This window comes from Grus americana, chromosome 17 (genome assembly GCF_028858705.1).
Source record: "Grus americana isolate bGruAme1 chromosome 17, bGruAme1.mat, whole genome shotgun sequence".
Classification (NCBI taxonomy): Eukaryota; Metazoa; Chordata; class Aves; order Gruiformes; family Gruidae; genus Grus; species Grus americana.
The window spans coordinates 8,655,034-8,672,272 of NC_072868.1; the positions used below are offsets into that span (position 1 = coordinate 8,655,034).

At 59.1% G+C, this 17,239-nt stretch overlaps 3 protein-coding genes across 5 annotated transcripts; 1 reads left to right on the forward strand and 2 right to left on the reverse strand.

Annotated features, from left to right (window-relative positions):
• Positions 1-177: 177 nt before the first annotated feature.
• On the reverse strand, positions 178-1,782 carry UBE2C (ubiquitin conjugating enzyme E2 C). The gene is made up of 6 exons (XM_054845454.1): positions 1,418-1,782; positions 1,318-1,345; positions 1,138-1,224; positions 737-941; positions 530-589; positions 178-389 (listed from the first exon to the last, which is right to left on the reverse strand). The coding sequence occupies exons 1-6, from the start codon at positions 1,516-1,518 to the stop codon at positions 331-333; spliced, it is 540 nt and encodes a 179-aa protein (XP_054701429.1). The 5' UTR covers positions 1,519-1,782; the 3' UTR covers positions 178-330.
• A 234-nt stretch (positions 1,783-2,016) lies between these two features.
• DNTTIP1 (deoxynucleotidyltransferase terminal interacting protein 1) lies at positions 2,017-7,341 on the reverse strand. Of its 3 annotated transcripts, none has more exons than XM_054845951.1 (13): positions 7,217-7,341; positions 7,076-7,146; positions 6,722-6,818; positions 6,418-6,516; positions 5,843-5,911; positions 5,432-5,488; positions 4,699-4,760; positions 4,181-4,226; positions 3,651-3,709; positions 3,405-3,465; positions 2,927-2,998; positions 2,492-2,547; positions 2,017-2,211 (listed from the first exon to the last, which is right to left on the reverse strand). In XM_054845951.1, exons 1-13 carry the CDS (start codon positions 7,301-7,303, stop codon positions 2,073-2,075), a joined length of 975 nt encoding a protein of 324 aa, XP_054701926.1. In that variant the 5' UTR covers positions 7,304-7,341; the 3' UTR covers positions 2,017-2,072. The 3 variants fall into 3 exon arrangements, with proteins under 3 accessions (XP_054701926.1, XP_054701927.1, XP_054701929.1); XM_054845952.1 differs by having other exon boundaries at positions 7,226-7,326; XM_054845954.1 differs by lacking the exon at positions 2,927-2,998 and having other exon boundaries at positions 7,217-7,326.
• A 6,629-nt stretch (positions 7,342-13,970) lies between these two features.
• Positions 13,971-17,221, forward strand: LOC129214294 (nucleolin-like). Its single transcript, XM_054845717.1, has 2 exons — positions 13,971-14,098; positions 16,194-17,221. The coding sequence occupies exons 1-2, from the start codon at positions 14,026-14,028 to the stop codon at positions 17,066-17,068; spliced, it is 948 nt and encodes a 315-aa protein (XP_054701692.1). The 5' UTR covers positions 13,971-14,025; the 3' UTR covers positions 17,069-17,221.
• The last annotated feature ends 18 nt before the right edge of the window (positions 17,222-17,239 follow it).

The following is a 17,239-nucleotide window of genomic DNA, read 5'->3' on the forward strand; positions in this document are numbered from 1 at the left end:
TGGACCAGCTCTGGGCACCCCAAGTGTTAATAAAGCCTTTGCTACCCCACGGGGGTGTGTCCCTCCCTTCCTGCCCACACCTGCAGAGGGGACAGCAGGACCCTGGGGCCGGGGTGATTGAGAGAAGGTGCCTCTGGGCACTCACGGGGTGCCAGGCTGCAACAAAACCCCCAGAAGAAAAGTTATAAACATGCATTTATTTATACATTAACCGTGACTCGGACTGCAAAATTAATTTAAAAACAGCCTATAATACAGAAAGCCGGGGGGAGCGGCCGGACAGGGAGCGGGCAGAGACCCAAGTACAATGGGGAGAGACGACAGTGCGGGTCAGGTTTCCTGGCTCTTTGCCTGCTTGGCGTACGTCTCCCTCACGTACTTCTTGTAGGCTGAGGAGAGAGGGGAGGGCACGGGGCTGAGGGTCTTGGGGCAGCCGTGGGGCTGGGCAGGCAGCGGGACACGGCAGGGTTGGGGGGCTGCACTGCTGCCCACCCCGGAGGGAGGGGGGGCTTCCACCCCAGGCACTCACCAACTTGGTTTTTCCAGAGCTCAGCGGCGTGTGTGTTCAGGGGGCTCTCGATGTTTGGCTCTGGGGACAGGGGCTGGGTCAGCGGGTGGGGTGGCCTGGACCCCCAAGCCCCATCACCCAGTGCTGCACTGGCAGGGGGGGCACAGCTCATACGTACACACACACACCCGCCCCAGCACCCCACTGTAGTGTGGCCATGGGACCCACCTGCCAGCAGGCTTTGGATGGAGAGCAGGATGGTACGGACGTCGTAGAGGGCCGACCACTTGTCCTTGAGGATGTCGAGGCAGATATTGCCCTGGGTGTCGACGTTGGGGTGGTAGCAGGGGGTCAGGAACCGCACCGTGGGCGCGGTGTAGGGGTACCCGCTGGGGAACTCCAGCGACAGCTTGTACCGCAGCTCCTCGTAGGCCTGGGGGCAGGAGTCAGGGGCGGGGGCCACAACCCCGGGGGTCCGGGCAGCCCAAGCCCCGGGGGGAAGGGCGGGGTACAGGGGGAGCCCCAGCCCCGGGGGGAAGGGGCGGGGGGAGAGGACTGAGACCACCCTCAGCCCGGGGGGAGCAGGGTGGACCCGGGGCCCCCCCCATCTCGGCGTCCCGGCCGCTCACCGTGCCGGCGGCGCCGTCAATGGTCCCGATCCACTTGAAGAGGTTGTCGGACTCGGGGAAGGCGGAGATGCCTTTGTCACCGGACATCTGCGGGGGGCAGCGCGTCAGGGCGGCCCGGGACCCCCCGGATCGCCCCCGGGACCCCCCCCCGCCCAGGCTCAGCCCCGGGACCCCACTCACCATGAGCGCCATCAGCTCCTGCTGCAGCCTGCGGGGGAAGCACACGTTACCGGTCCGGTCCGGCGGGGCAGCCCCATCCCCCGCCCCGGCCCCAGCTCACCTCTTCCCCACCGAGCCGCGGGCCGCCGTGGCCCCCGCCTCAGCCGCTTTGCGGGCGGCCACGCTGGGCACGGCAGCGGGGTCGGCGTTCTGCGAGGCCATGGTGGCTCCCGACGGCGCTGGGCGACGAACCCGCCTCCGGCCGCCGCTGCCCGGCGGCTCACGGGCGCTGGACGCGGCTCCCGCTCCCGGGCTGCACCGTCCCGGGCTCCGCTCCCTCCCGCTCGCTCGCGGTTGCCCTCGGCACTGGGCTCGGAACCCGCTGCGGCTTTCCCGGTGCCGAGCGGCAGTCTGGGCTCTCCTCGCAGGGCTCCCCCCGGTGCGGAGCAGGATGCCCCCGGTGCAGCCGTGCCGTGCCGTGCCGTGCCGTCCGGTCCCGCCCCACTCCCGCGCCCCGTTTGAATGTTTCCAACGTGCGGCCCCTCCGCCAATCAGCGCGCAGCCGCCTTCAAGCCAGCCAATCGCCGCTCTCTGGGGATGCGGCTGCTACGGTAACTGCCGGCGGCCGCGGATTGGCCGCTGGGAGCTGCCGCAGGTCCCGGCGGGTCCTTAAAGGGCCAGACCCCCCCCAGACCCCCCCTTCCCCAGGAGACGGTGGAGGCGAGTGCGAAGCGGCTTTATTGGGGGCCCGGGGGGAGCCCTCGGGGGGCGGGGCCTCAGGGCTCAGGGGGGCCCTCGGGGGGCAGCACGTCCCCTCCACGGCGAAGTGTCTCCATGTGCTTCTGCATCTTCTCTGTCATCCACGCTGGCGGGACGAAGGGCTTCAGCTCCTCCAGCCGCAGGTCGACGGAGTCCCTGGGGAGAAGTGCGGTGAGATGGAGGGACCCCAACACCCAGCACAGACCCCAGGTGCCCAGCCCCCCAACTGGCACCCACCACAGACCTGCAGCATTGACCCCCAACTCGCATGGAGCCCCCAGAGCCCTTGCACTGAGCCCCCCAGCCAGCACAGAGCAGGTCCCCTCCAGCATGGGGCACCCCTGCAGCAAAGCAGCAGGGTGGGGTGCCACAGAGGCCCCCGGGGGAGCAGCCGCGGGCGTAGTGGGGCACAGGGCACCTCTGCTTCGGTCCTCACCTGTAATCGTCACTGGCAGCCAAATCCCGAATGTCCTCTTCGATAAGGAGGTAGGCCTGCAGCACAAGGAGGGGGACACCTCAGGGCTGCCGCGCACCCCCTCCAGCACCCAGGAGGAGCGGTGAGGGCAGCGCCGCATCCCCTGTCCCCAGCCAGCACAGAGCCGCTGCTCCCCCAGGAGCCGGCTGCACCTCCTGGCCTGTGCCACTCGCCCTCGCCCAAATCCCGAGGGGCAGCGGACAGACCTCCACGGTACCCCGGGAGCCCCTCTGCCTCCGCATGCCCTGCCTAGCCTCCTGCCAAAGCCGCCTTTACCGCAGCGCGCCGCTTGCTGCACGCGCCCTGGCTTGCTGCTCCTCTGCCCGTCCTAGCCCTGCGGTGGGTCTCTGCGTGGTTCCCGCCGGCTGCAGGAGCCGCGAGCCCGGGCGTACTCACCATCTTGCCCCCAGTGGCCCTCATGTGCTGCTGCTCTGCCAGCCAGTGCTTATCTTGCGGGTCGGCTGCGTACTGCAATAAAGCAGCAAGGACCTAGCTGAACACAGGCAACAGACCTTCCGCTCTGACCACCCTCCTGCTGGGACGCTGCATCCCACTCCAGTGCTCCCTCAAGCGTGTTGCCCCCCACGGTGCTGCCCACCGGGGACCGCCGGGGGGGCATGGCTCGGCTCTGCCTCCTGTTTCTCCAACCGCAAGCCCTGGCTCCGGGCAAACCCACTGCCTCGGAGGCTGCACTAAGCCGTTAACTTATGTACCAGGGCGCTAGCCAGACTGTGTGAGTACGTGCTCTAAGATAACAAACAAGAGCGTGGGGGAGGAAGAAAACAAGTGAGCCCAAGCACATGCTCCCGATTCCCATCGGAAACTGTTTCTGAGCAAACCCCAAAGGAGGAAGTGTCCTGCTGCGGCATCTGACCTTAAAGAGGTGGGGATGCTTGATGTAGAGTCGCCCTCTTGTTCCTCCCATCCCGAGAGCTCTGAAAGAGGAACACGAAGGGGGCATTACACCTGTGCGGAGGGCAGCCGTGGTGGTATGGGGACACCTCCTCTCCTCCCCAAGCCCTTCCTACTGCTTTTGAGGCAGAGAAGCGAAGTGACGGGAGGAGTCTTACGGGCTCCTGCCTTGGAGACACCACCCTCCATCGACAGGGCCATTCCTTACTTGTTTGCTCGAGATCCCAGCACAAAGGTTGTGGTTTCAGTCAGTCGGGATGGATCCCACTACAGAGCAATTGGAAAAGGGGCAACATTAGAAATGAAGCTGGTGCCGGCCCATGTTCCACGAGCCTCAGCTCTCTGACAGGAAACCTCAGGTCCGCCCCCAGCCTGGGAGGGAGGGAGCTGGCCGCAGACCTCCGGACTTCCACTGAGGAGGGAAGTTACATTCCCTCTGGGCTGATCTAAGCAGTTTCCCTCGTGGGAAACACTTGTGGGATCCTCCTGGCAACTACTGCTCTCCCCAGGTCTCCTAACAGCAGCACTGCACCGCAGAGCTACAGGCTACAGTGCCTGGGGAGACAAGCAAAGGCCTCCAGGCACTTCGCTCCTCTTCTTGTTTCTCTCCTGCACTGCAGGGGTCTGTCGGAGCAGAGCACAGCTCAGCGCTGTCCTCCGCTCCTGCAGCAGTAGGGCTCTGCTGGCGGAAGCAAAGGGGAGGAGAGGGTGAGCCCAGCAGTGTCGGCCAGCCAATACCTTTGGTCCATCCCTTCTCACGGGCTCAGAGACTTTGAGCTTCCACCTGAGGGGAAGGAAAATGCAGTAAGAATGAGTCCCTGCAGGACCAGCGCAGTCACCACTGCAGCACCAGCAGCAGGGATTGAGCCCCAGCCCTTCTAGATCTGCCTTTGTTCACACTCTCCATTCCCCTGCAGCACCCAGCTCCGGACCCTCATCTTTGCTGCACTTTCTCCTCTCCCCAGCTGCCATGATCCCACCACAACCCGTGTCTCACACTGCTCACTCTGAATGGTCCATCTGGACCTTTTCACCCCTTCACCCCCGGTTTAAAACTGCTTCCTCGAAGGTCTTTGCCTCCTGGAGGGGGAACAGCTCAACCTAACCCCCTTCTGCCTGCCCTCTGGCACCTCCTGCACCTCTCCTTTCTGCAGGAGGGGAAGGAGACTGCAGGGTTTCTGTACTCCTCATTTGGGCAGCCTCATTTCCCCCCGGCCCTCCCGAACCAGGGGCTCCAGCTCAGGACCCATACTCACGCAGCCATGCCCGAGACCCCACGATCGTTCAACAGGCTCTGTCCTGGAGGCCGCCCCTTTCTCTGCATGGAAGAAAACCTTCAGTGACACAGCTGTACAGACCAAGAGAACCCTCTCATTACCCGCTCCTTCCCAGGGAAGCTGCTCTTTTTGTCATGAGCAGAAATGCTGGCTGGCACAAGAGCAAGCACCTCTGAGGCACTCCAAAAGCTGCCTGTGCACTTGCACGTCCTCATACTGTGGAAATGGCCAGGAACGAGGAACAGGCTTCCTGAAACATAAAAGGAGCACCTCTCCTATGAGGACAGGCTGAGAGAGTTGGGATTGTTCAGCCTGGAGAAAAGAAGGCTCCAGGGAGATCTAATTGCGGCCTTCCAGGACCTGAAGGAGCCTACAGGAAAGATGGAGAGGGACTGTTTATCAGGGAGTGTAGTGACAGGACAAGGGGGAATGGGTTTAAGCTGAAGGAGGGTTGGTTTAGATCAGATGTTAGAAAGAAATTCTTTACTGTTAGAGTGGTGAGGCACTGGAACAGGTTGCCCAGAGAGGTTGTGGAGGCCCCATCCCTGGAAGTGTTTAAGGCCAGGCTGGATGAGGCTTTGGGCAACGTGGTCTAGTGGAGGGTGTCCCTGCCCATGGCAGGGGGGTTGGAACTAGATGACCTTAAAGCTCCCTTCCAACCCAAACCATTCTATGATTCTATGAAAATCCCTTGTACGGAAAACCTTCCTACCTTTTTGGGAACAGGGCTCCCTCGACGATTCAGCTCCTCATCCATCTGTCGGGCACGCTGGAAGAGGAATGGCAGTGGGATGAGCGGGGCCCTTCTCCCCACCTAGTCATGCAGGTCCCATCCAACCAGCCAGCTGCTCTCTCCTTTGTTGCACTCGAGGCAGAGAGCACAAGCCAGCAGGGAAACACCAACCCCACTCTGTCTCAGTAAGAAGCACCAAACTGCAACAAGCAGTGACCACGCCTGGGATTTTCCTTGCCCTGTAGGTACCCTTCTCTCCTAGGCCAACATCCCCCAGCTCTGCTTCCTCGCTAGTGTGCTCACAGACAAGAAAAGGCAGAGAACAAAGCAATTCCAACCCTTCTCCCAGCTCTTACAAGTCATTCAGGCCTCTGGAACAATAACTTTTACCTTTGGTACTGCTTGCTCATGGGGCAACCTGGGAACAACCTTTTTGCCATCAGAGAACAGCAGTTTGGCCTGCAGGAAAAGAAAGAAGGGTTACCTGATTCTCAGCCGAGAGGGACCTGCCAGCAATCCTCACTTTCGCGTATCTGCCCGGAAGCCCTGTAACAGCTCTGCTCTCGGAGTGCTGCCATGCAGTGCTTTCACAGATGACGAGATGCAAAAGCACAATCTGAGCGTGATAAAGTCTAGGCAAGCAGGATAAAAGCAAGACATGAAATGAAAAAATCCCCCTCCCCCAGGACTCTCCGACAGGCGCTGGGGGCTGGTCTCTGTGGAAGCTCCAGCCATGTGACATGTGCCGACAGCAGCAGTGGAAAGCAGCAGCACTAGCTGGCCAGCCCTGACTGCTCTCCTCTTGATGGTGAGAATGAAGCCAAGCACAGCAACCACAGAACGGCTGCAGATGTACCCCCTGACTAATGACAAAGCCGTTAAGAGGGATGTGTTTTAGCTGGGCTGCTCTGCTCAGCCAGGCACTGGGCTCTGCTGAAGCAGTGGAGCCCCTTGCTAGTGCCCACCTGCTCCAGGCAGCTCCGACAGGTCTCCTGGATGAGCTGCTCTGGGTCCACCTCCTCCCCGACATTATCACGCACGTTGATTGCTGCCTTCTGGAAAAACTGGAGAGAAGGCAGCAGGAGAGGGTTAGAGCCTCAGCAGCCAGGCAGTGTCGGGACAGGCACACAGGCCCAGCTCCCACACTGCACCCACACACCAGCGGCCATGAGACAGGTGTGACAGCCTCATGTGGCACCTGGGAGCCGAGCTGTCCCCACACAGCCCACGATGGGACGGGGTGGCATGGCCTGTCCCTGCAGCTCTCACCTTCATGTACTTGTTGAAGACGCCCCGGATTTCCTCGTTGATGCTGGGCTGCAGGACAGCTCGCAGCAGGTCCATGGACACGGCCGGGTCCGTGAAACTGATGGTGGAGGAGTCAGGTGGGGGGCACAGGACCTCCCCTGCCCCAGTTTGGTCTAACCCAGATCCCCTCTCCGGTCTGGTACCCAGTCCAGCCAGTCTGGTGCCCAGCCCAGTCCCTCTGTTCAACCTTTCCCCGCGGGTCCGGCCGGCCCGGACTGCCCCCCCCCCCCCCGCCGCCCCGCCCAGCCCCTTCCCGCCCCGGCCCCGCTCCCCACCGGCCCAGTCCGTCCCGCGGAGGCCGCGGCCCGCCCGTACCTGGTGGTCATCTGGGAGCGCCGCCCGCGCCGCTGCACCTGCCGGTGCTTGATCATGATGTTCCAGGGGCTCTGCGGGACACACGCGTCAGCCGCGACCCGCCCGCTCCCCGCCCGGCCCCGGCCCCGGCCCCCGCCTCACCGTGCTGACCAGCTGCTCCTCGGCGCCGCCAGGACCCTCCTCGCCCGGCGGCCCCGGCTGCTGCTCCGCATCGCGGGCGGCGCCCATGGCGGCCCCGGCCCCGCTCCCGGCCCCGGCCCCGCTCCCGGCCCCGCTCCCGGCCCGCCCGACCGGAAGCGTCGAGCCCCGCGCGCGTCATCGGCCCGCGACGCCTCGGCCGCGCGGCAGAAGTGACGAGCTGCCATGGCAACGGCGGCGGCGGGGCCCGGGAGGGGGATGCGGGAGCCGGGACCGGCCCGGTGCGGGGTGCGCAGGGAGCCCCCGGGGGGGCGGGGATGTAACTCCGTGTGTGTTTGGGGATGGGGCGGCGGGGCGGTTTCCGAGGAGGTGGCCGCGGGGCGAGCGGCCTCCGTCCTGCCGGCTGGGGAGCGGCCTGGAGGATGCAGCCGGGGTGCGGGCTGCAGCCTCCCCCCGGGAACCCCCGCAGCGGCGGCGATCGGGGGCGGTGGGGGAGAGCAGAGAGTCGAATGCGAACAGCCCGAGGGGGCGAGGCGGGATGACACCGCCGCTGTGAATTTGACACAGCCAGGTTTGCTTCCCCCCACCCCCTGTGCCTCCGCCATTGTTTTTTCCTCAGGGCTTGTTTTAAACCTCCCCCCTTGGTTTGTGTGGCCCCTCACATACATACGTGAGTGCGAGGTCAGGTAGGGGCACACAGCAATAAGGAAATCCTTGGTGCTAAGTAAGTGCAGCTTCATGGGTGGATGCAGTGATGGATGGTTATTGTAAGGCCTAAAGCCTTACAAAGTGACGCTGTTCCACCTATTCCAGCTAGGAACTGGGCCCGTCTCAGATGAAAATGGTTGTGCATTGACCTTGCCCATGAGACAGGAGTAACTGCAGCTGCAGAAATGCGAATGTTTGTGTTTCCATGATCTGCGTGTTCTTTGTTATATTGTTTTCTACCTCCGAAATAGAAAAATAAACTCATTGCTGTTCCACCTCTGTGTCTTTTTCCTCAAGTCTTTCATCTTTCTGGAATCTCGTTGTTTATCTGAGGCAATGCTCCAAACCAGCATTTCCTCATCTTGTCCAACATGTGCAGAATAGTCAAAATGACGTGTTCGTCGTTTTCTAGACCTTCTTACCCTCTGTCGTCACCAAGAAGCTTTGCTGTTGCATCAGCTGGATAACAATTTCAAGTTAAAAAACATTATTCTCTATTGTTAATGTTTTTCTTTATTACTTCCAAGACGATTGTAAGATAAAAAACAATGGGATTTGCCAACATGCACGATATTGAGGCCATTCAGTGTCTCGCGTTCAGAGTGGCCGCTGTGGAAGGCGGTGGAGCCGTGCTGAGCGCACAGGCGATGCTCGAGCAGTGGTTTCCAGTTCGCTGTCCTCACGCGCTCTGTGTGCGAGCGGGGAAGCGTTCCACCGTGCCACGGAGAGGGGAAAGCGGATTCTCCTCCTCCGCCAGGTTTGTCGGATGCTCCAGACCCGTGTCTGTGGTGCGGGCACAGTGGTGGGGCCTCCAGAGAATGGTCTGCTGGCGTCGATCAGCATTTGTCGCTGCAGCCTGTGGCTGCGTCCCCCCAGCGTGACCGGTGTGATTCTTCGTCGTAGCTGTCGGCCCAGCAGTAACCACGCTCGGCACCCACGGGAGACCGGAGCCGGCTGCAGGAGGAGAGGCTGGGTGACTCACGGCTCACGTGCTGGAAGAGGCTCCTACCCTTGTTGTCCCCTTCCTGCCGCTTTGGCCGGGGCTGCATCAGCCCGGGATGAGATCAGGCTGTTACACAAACCTGCCCTGCGGATGTGGGGCCAATCGAGTCATCATCAGTGTGGCCATAACTTCATTATCATCAGCACCAGGATTTTTATATGCTTATTTTGATTGCTCCAAATTGTGAGCTGCAAAAAATCTGACATTGTCCAGAGGAGAGGGAAAAAAGCTATGGATGTAGAAACTCATGGGGAAAGGTGAAAAGAATGGTTTTGTTTAACCTGCGAAAGCTTGATGGAGAGAGGGCTCAGCTCTGTACGTGTGCTGCAGAGAGGACACTGTGAGAGGACAAGAGGTCCTTGTCTTGATTCGAATTAAGTGAGACTTGGATTCGATCTTTGGAAAAACCTTCCAATTACAAGAACACTTAAATCCCAGAACAAATTCTCAGTAAAGCAGTCCTTATCTTTGGAGGGGTAGGGATGTCTTTTTAAGAGCACATCAGAACAATGTCTGTCAGGGATCACCTAAACGTAACTGAGGAGATGACTTGTGTGGATCTCCTCCAGTCCACGGTTTTTAATGGTAATTTTTCCATGGATCTGTGTGGTAGGTGCACATGACAAAACACGGCAGCCTGCGAATGCCTGCCAGACTCGAACAGCCGTTTCACAGCTGAGGTTACCCGAGTTCTTTTTAGATTCACAGAGAGACTTTGGACAAGTCCCGTCTGTCCCTCAGTGTCCTCAGCACGGGCAGGCTTTTGGTGGCAGCGGAAAGCCTGTTCAACCCAATCCCACATCCTGGTTTGGCAGCAGGCAAAGCTTCGTTATCCTGCTGGATCCTCACGACGGTGTTGGGTCTGCCCTTGCAGGTCACCGCAGGGCTACGGTGTAAGAGGACGAGCAGCAACGGGGGGCCAGGAAGGAGGAATGGGATTGTAGCTGGTAAACTTTAACTGTGTAACACTACTTACTAGCATCAAACATGAAAATTATACCAGCCTCCACAGAACGACAGCCGGCAGGACATCGCAGAGGAGTCCGTGTTCCAGTGGGTTGAGGCAGGTAGGAAAGGGAACAGAAGAGGGAGAGAAACCGAGCTGTTTGAATGCCGAGAGCCCCTTTCCCATCAATCCGTGTCAGCCTCAGGAAGCAGCAGGGATGTTCCATGTCTGCGGAGCCGGGTGGATGGGGGGGGGGTCTGAGTCGAGCTCCTGCTGCCCCGTGGAAGTGGGATTTCTGCGGCTGCTGCGAGGTCTGCGTCAGTTTAGTGACAATCTGCCCCGGCCACAGCCCAGCCGTCCCCGGGAGGATCTGGGCGCAGCAGCGGTGCTGCTCGTCGCCACGGGCATTTGCTTTTTTTATGGCAGCTTCTTTTGCAAATGACCACGGTACCAGCATCTGCAAGATCCTGGTGAGGGGCCGCACACACCTGCCACATTCTGCCGCAGCAGCAAATGTGCTTCTTTGGTTTAATCTTCTGTAGTCGCCCTCTGACCTCCCATGAGACTGGTGCTGCACTGCAGGTAATCGATGAGAATCAGGAAATGACTGACAAGGAGAAGAGAAACACAACCGAAAACCATTCGGAGACCCAAATAATGTTCTTGGTGGGCACACAGCGATCTCTAGTCGCTCCCAAGAGCGAGCCAGTGTGCTCTGGTGCACATCCTGCTCTCCACGGACCTGTGCTGCCGTGTGCGATGGGTGCAGGTATGATTCTCCCAAATCGTGTTGCTGGAATAGGACCTGCAGCATTCATCTCTCCGAGGCATTTATTTCAGTAGAGAAACGTGCTCGTAAGGCGTTCTCCTTCATTAGTTCCATAAATGTTAACCGAGATTATAGTCTGCTAAAATGGAAATGTGCCAAAACGACAGCGTTGTTCCCAAAGAGCAGGAGCTGCTGGGTGAGCGTGGGGGCACAGGCAGGGGCATGGGCAGGGGCACGGGCAGGGGCACGGGCAGGGGCAGAGCTCTCTGCTGTGGCAGTCCCGGGGTTGGAAGGGGCCCCGCAGTCCTGCAAGTTGTTCCGGATCGTTCACCAGGTGCGTGGAAGGGAGTCGATGCTGCCGACACCGGCAGGACGCACAGGTTGCTCTGCAGCGCGTCCTGCTCGACGGTGATTAACAGCGACAGCAACGTGCGATAAGCACCGGGCCGTCAGGTTAAGCCGTGGAGCTGCAAGGTGTGGAACACTGGATCTTCAACAGACACGGGCGGTTCGCATAGAAATTGCATCCGAATTGAGTCACGACCAGGAGGAGAAGACTAAACCTGTACTTAAAGCATATTTCTTGCAATGAGCCCTCTTCCCACACAGGTTTGGCACCACGGAGCCGTGCACCTTCCTGCTCCCGAGTCGCGTCTCTTGCACTGCCCCTGCATCGCTTCGATGTGAATTTGATAGAAAGCTCTTTGAGCAGGAACTTTGGCTTTTCAGTGTTCGTGTCAACTGGCATGCACTTAGAATTGTAGAAATAACGTCAAACTCAAACCAGTTAATTTTATTTGCCTCACGGCTGCAGATTTAAATTTTGTCTTTTGAGTCCGACCCATTCTTGCCTGGTGTGTCCTGGCCAGACCAATCCTTAAGTTCTCCTATAATATTGATTGCACTTTGGTTTCTATGCAATTCAAGAAGAAATAATTAAATAGGGAAGGAAAAAATTGCAAAATCAGATTCCAACTAGCACTCCTGTGTGACATGAGAATAACTTAATTTAAATGGGTTTACACTCACATAGTTGAAGTTACTGCTTAATCTGTTGTCTCAAACATATTAAATAAGTCTTTGCCCTGAAAGCAGATGAAGATAAAAGGGAAATAAATGTGGCAGTGCATTTACTTTTTCACTTACTCTTAGTATGAGTCTCCAGTGAAGGCTGGCAGTTTGGCCCTGGGGTTTGAAGGCAAATTCCTGTGCTCTTCTTGCCTTGGGTGAGCTCTCATCCTTGAAATTCTGAGACTTTTTCCTCCAGAGAGCTCTGTTTCATCAGAGCAGACCCTTCTGCTGGATTTGCAGCGGGGGGGAGCAACCTGAGCTCCAGCCCGTGGCTGCCGAAGGGAAAGGGTTCCTCTGCTTTCGGTTCTCCTGAGACTGTGGGCACTCGACCTGGTAAGGGGCTGCTCAGCCTGGTCCTTAGGCTGTGGAGTCTCAGCCGTGGGCAAAATAGTCTCAACTGAAGGGAATTTTTGATTAATTTAATCTATTGCCAGTTAACACAAACTTCTACTCGCTGATCAGAGATAACAGATGCGCCCACTGGCTGTGGCTCAGGGCAGCCCATGGCCTCCTCCTGCACATGCCCTGCTGCCTAAACCAGGCAATCCGTGCCCAAAACAGCCCTCAGAGGTGAATGGATAGGGTGCCCACGTGTGCACGAGCTGGGCACTGATGCTGCCTACGGATGCCGTGTGCTCCCCCGGGTTCTCGTGCTGCGCCGTTTGGGTGCTCCTACGGGAACTAATTTGGCGTTCGTGCGTGTGATAACTGTGCGCTCCTGTGTGAACTCATTTGGTGCTCATGCATGCAATTATTGAATGCTCATGTCTAAATTAATTGGGCACTCATGCGTGGACACTAAACTCTGCAATTTATGCTCGACAGTTCCCAGAAAGCTGCTCTGAGGGCGCCTTGATGGAGTCTCTGGTTGGGCTGGATGAAGGATCGCACCGAGCACCGCCTGCTCCCGATGCGTGCCCAGGTCTGCGTGGGGCTGCCCTGCAGTAGCAGGGGATCTGGGGAGGGCACAAAGGACGAGGACCCTGTGGGGCCGGAGGACAGAATTAATTGACTGAGGAGACTTTGAGCTCACTCATTTGGATGGCAAAACCTGGGGATTTACATTAGTAACATTGAAAGAGCTGGAGCACACCGCTCGTGAATGGAACAAACAAATGAGATATTGGATTTAGAGCCAATATTCGAATGAAGCCTTGAAGATTGGGTGTGCAGAAATCTGCAAATAGTGGCTGCTATGTGGGAGGAGGGAGCTCCCCAGCGCTGCTGCCTGGGTGGGTGCTCATACCCTGCGCCTGTTTCGGCTGGGACTGCGGGTCAGGAATGGGGTCCTGCCTGCGGGCAGAGCCCAGCGTTGCGGCAGCGCATGTGGCCACTGCTCGCTCACAATTTCCCAAATGTCTGCCTCCTGAGCAGCCCCATCTCGATAGAGAGCTCTTGTCTTTAAAACCGCACCGGGTTTTGTATGTAAGTGCTTCCCATTGTTCTCTCCCTCACAGTTTTAACACGGCAGTGACATGAAGAAAAGAAACTGGTGGGGCTGCCATACAGGGAGTGCTCTGGCTGGGTTTAAAATGCAGCAGTTCACAGAAGTGATGGTACAGGACCCGTGCAGTGAGCACTGCACTCCCATGGGACGGTGGCAGACGGTGCCGTTCCAGACGGGGCTGCCTCTGGGTTGGTGCTTCCCTTCCCTGCAGCTAATTTGGACTGTCCTTGCAAATCCCGTTTAATAAAGCAACGGCGCTGGAGGCCCGCTCCTTCACACGCATCCCAGAACACTCTCGGGAAGTGGGAGATGCCCCGGCAGAGGCAGGGCTGGTGGCAGGACCGGCACCTTCTGAAGGATCCCGGACCCTGGGACCTGTCCAGAGGGACCAGCAGGAGCAGAACCGATTGGGAGCGGGTGCAGGCAGCCCTGCCTTTTCCTGCCTGGCATCGCAGGGACGCACCCGCAGCATCCTGCACGCTGGGGCTCGGGGAGGATGGTCTGTCCCTGGGTGCTGCAGGGCGGCAGTGGTGGAGGGGTTGCTCACAGCCTTCAGCAAGGTGGGGGGACTCCTGTCAAGAGCAGTGGTGAAGAATCCACCTCCCTGCAGCTGGGGTTCCCCCTTCCCTCCTCCCCATCCCCATGCTGTCTTCCCCGCGGCATGCAGCGGTCTCTGGATCCTGCTCCTGCCTTGGTTGTGGGTGGAGAAAGGCAGCTGGAGTGGCTCTTCAGAAAACAGAATTACAGTAAAACGTGGGAGGTTCTTACAAGTCACCTGTGAGCTGCTTCCTCCCATTCCTGGTCTGGGGCTGCCTGGGAGGAACTTTAAATTGCACCCGGCTCAGCCCCAGCCACTGGCTCCAGCAGCATGACGGCGAGAGGCATCTTCCTGCTGGGGCTCCTCGCCCTGGGGGCAGAGCTGCAGGCGGCACCCACCGCAGGCAAGTATGGGCGTGCTGGAAACACCTGGCCTCTCTAGATTTTAAGAATATTTTCTGTATTTTCATAGAGTCATAGAATGGTTTGGGTTGGAAGGGACCTTTAAGGTCACCTAGTCCAACCCCCCTGCAATGAGCAGGGACATCTTTAACTAGATCAGTGTTGATGACGATGTTCAGTGATGTGTGTTTAAATGTCTGTTTTAATCCTTGTATTTACGAAAGCTTCCTGTGAAGAGCTGTAACCCTTGCGAGGTTTAGCCCTTGCTTAAATTTTATAAACTTTGAGTTTGGCAAAAGTCCTGCTGGGGACAGAGACAGCGGTGGTACCAGCACGCAGGCGCAGGGATGCTCAGGAGGAGGTTTGTCAGTTGAACCAGTGACCTGGGCAGGGACCGGCCAGAGCCCCGGGACTGGGACAGGCTGGACTGGACCCAGACTGGGCTGCCTGGGGGGGCTGGGATGGTCCCTCCCGGCTGGGCAGAGCAGCTTCCATCTGCAGGGCTGGGACCCCCCTGGAGCGAATGGGGACCCCAACGTCTCACAGCCCTGCTCGGGGCATTTCTAGCCAAAATGAGAACATGCAGGTTGTTAGATCTGAGCTCCAGCAGGCTGAGCTCTGCTGCCCACCTGCCTGTGCCTGCCTTGGACCAGAGCGCAGCGCATTCGTAGCCCGGGCTGGCAGCTGCCCCCGCGCTTTGCTTTGTGACAGGTTCGGGGCATCTCCCCCTCCGTGAGCCCTCCGAAAGCACCAGCCCCCCTGGGGATGTGCTGCTCTGACAGAAGGGAAGTTCTCAAAAAAGAATTTGAATGAGAAGCGAAGTGATTTTGAGAGCAGCGTTGGAGATTCTGTGGAACCCGTTCCTTCTGAATGCTCCTGCCCGTGTTGCAAGCCGGGCTGTTTTATCCTAAGGCTTAAACTCCGAGGTAGCCACGGCTCCTGTGCAGCGGGAGCCAGGTTTGCTGTCGCTCTGTAATAAGACGCCGGGGCCATCACATGCTGATGGAAATGTGTCGGCAGAAATGTCATCACTTTCCAAATGCTCTTCTCTAGAAACTTGAGCTTCTTTTGGTCTCAGCTTACAGCCTGGTTTTAAGCCTCATGCCAGCAAGCCGGCGGTGCTGGTGCCTCCATCGCTAACACCGTGGTCTGGTCCCCTTCCCCGCCTCAGAGCGATGTCGAGGGGCTCCCTGTCCGTGGGGAGCCTTGTGCTGCGCCGCTCTGCTGCTGAGCGGGATCGCTTGCTGCTGCTCAACAGGAGAGCACGTAGACTGACTTCTCACAGACAGACAGACAGACAGACACATTCTCTCTCTCTCTCTCACTTTCTTGCTTTTCCTCTCCAAGTTCTTCAAGCCCTGCACCTGCAATCAGCCCGGTGGCTGCCTGCTGGCGGGTGGGATTCGGGGTGCTGCAGGAGCAGCTGGCGGGGAGGCCGGTGCTTTCAAAGTGCTGGCAGCTGCCGGTGTTGCTGCCTGAAAGGGTCGGGGAAGCTGTGGGGAGCGTGGGGTGGGGATGAGCCTGGGCGATGTGGGGTGATGTGGGTGGCAGGGTGGGCTGTGGTGCAGTGCGGTGCCATCTCTCCCCGGCGCCCTGGCACAGCTGGAGCTGTAGGCAGGTGCTGGCCCTGGCGCAGAGCTGCTCAGGACTGCCCGGGCGGGCAGGTGTGCTGTGGCTTCTGCAGCAGCTCCTGCCGGCAACGAGGGCCCCTTGGGCAGCGGTCCCACCATGACGCCGCCATGCACCGGGAGGCACTGGCATGGCCCTGGGGGGCTGTGTTACCCTGGCCGTGTGGGCAGCAGAGGTCAAGCAGATCCCTGAAAACCCACCAGGAAAAGCCGCAGGGGAGAAGGCAGCCATGCAGTGCCCTGAGCCATCAAGGGGCAGATCCCTGCAGGCTTTCCCCTCCGGGAGCCCTGTGCGGTGATGCAGGGTGCTGATGGGTGGGTGCTGCGGGTGGGAACCATGGGTGGGTGCTGCGGGTGGGAGCAGTGGGTGGCATCTGTGGGTGGGAGCAGTGGGTGGGAGGCGTGGGTGGGAGGGCAGTGCAGGACTGATGCCCTGGAGCTGATGCTGCTGCTTTCTGGTCCCTCCCAGGGTGCCCCGGAGCAGCCCCTGCCAGGCAGCCACAGCCAGGGCAGCCTGGAACCGCTCTGCCGGGGAAGAGCCCTTTGCCTGCAGAAGAGCCCAGCACGGTGCCCTGTCCGCAGCCCAGCAGGGTCACCCCAGATGGGAAGTGCGAGTCAGGTGTGGAGCGGGTGGGTAAGGACCAGCGCCTGCCCGGGGCTGAGCCGGTGACTGCTGTGACACCCACGCCGGGGAAGAAGCCAGTGAGTGGGGGAAAACCTGCGGCGGGGAACAAGCCCACACTGGCTGGGAAGTTGGACACTGGGAAGAAACCCAGTTCAGGGAAAAAGCCAGCATGTGGGGGGAAGACTGAGCCTAAGGAAAAGCCGGAGGTTGTAGCAAAGCCGGAGACTGGAGTGAAGCCAGAGACTGGAGTGAAGCCAGACACCGGGGGGAAGCCGGAGACTGGTGGGAAGCCAGAGTCTGGCGAGAAACCTGTGCTGGGGGAGAAGCCAGAGACTGGGGGGAAGCCAGAGAGTGAGGGGAAGCCTGAGGCAGGAGAGAAGCCTGAGTCCGACCAAGGTGACAGTGGGGAGGATGATGACAGTGACGACGATGATGATGATGATGACAACGATGATGATGATGATAAAAATGAGCATGGCGATGCCGACCATGGTGACAAGGGTGACGATGATGGCAACGGTGATGGCAACGACGGTGGTGATGATGATGACAACGGTGATGATGATGACAATGGTGATGATGATGATGACGACTATGACAACAATGATGACTACGGAGATGATGATGATAGTGATGATGATGACGATAGTGATGATGATGACGATAGTGATGATGATGATGACAGTGATGATGATGGTGGTGGTGATTACGCTTGGTGACCAATGCTGCAGGGCGTGCAGGGTGTGCGAGGAGTGTGTAGGGTGAGGAGAGCCCGTGGTGGGTGGGTGCAGGGGCAGCCACCCCTGGCCTCCTCCTCTGCCTCACTCTGCCAGGGCCGGTCCCAGGCACCAACAGCATTGTGGGCAGGACCTTCTCTTTCCTAATAAACC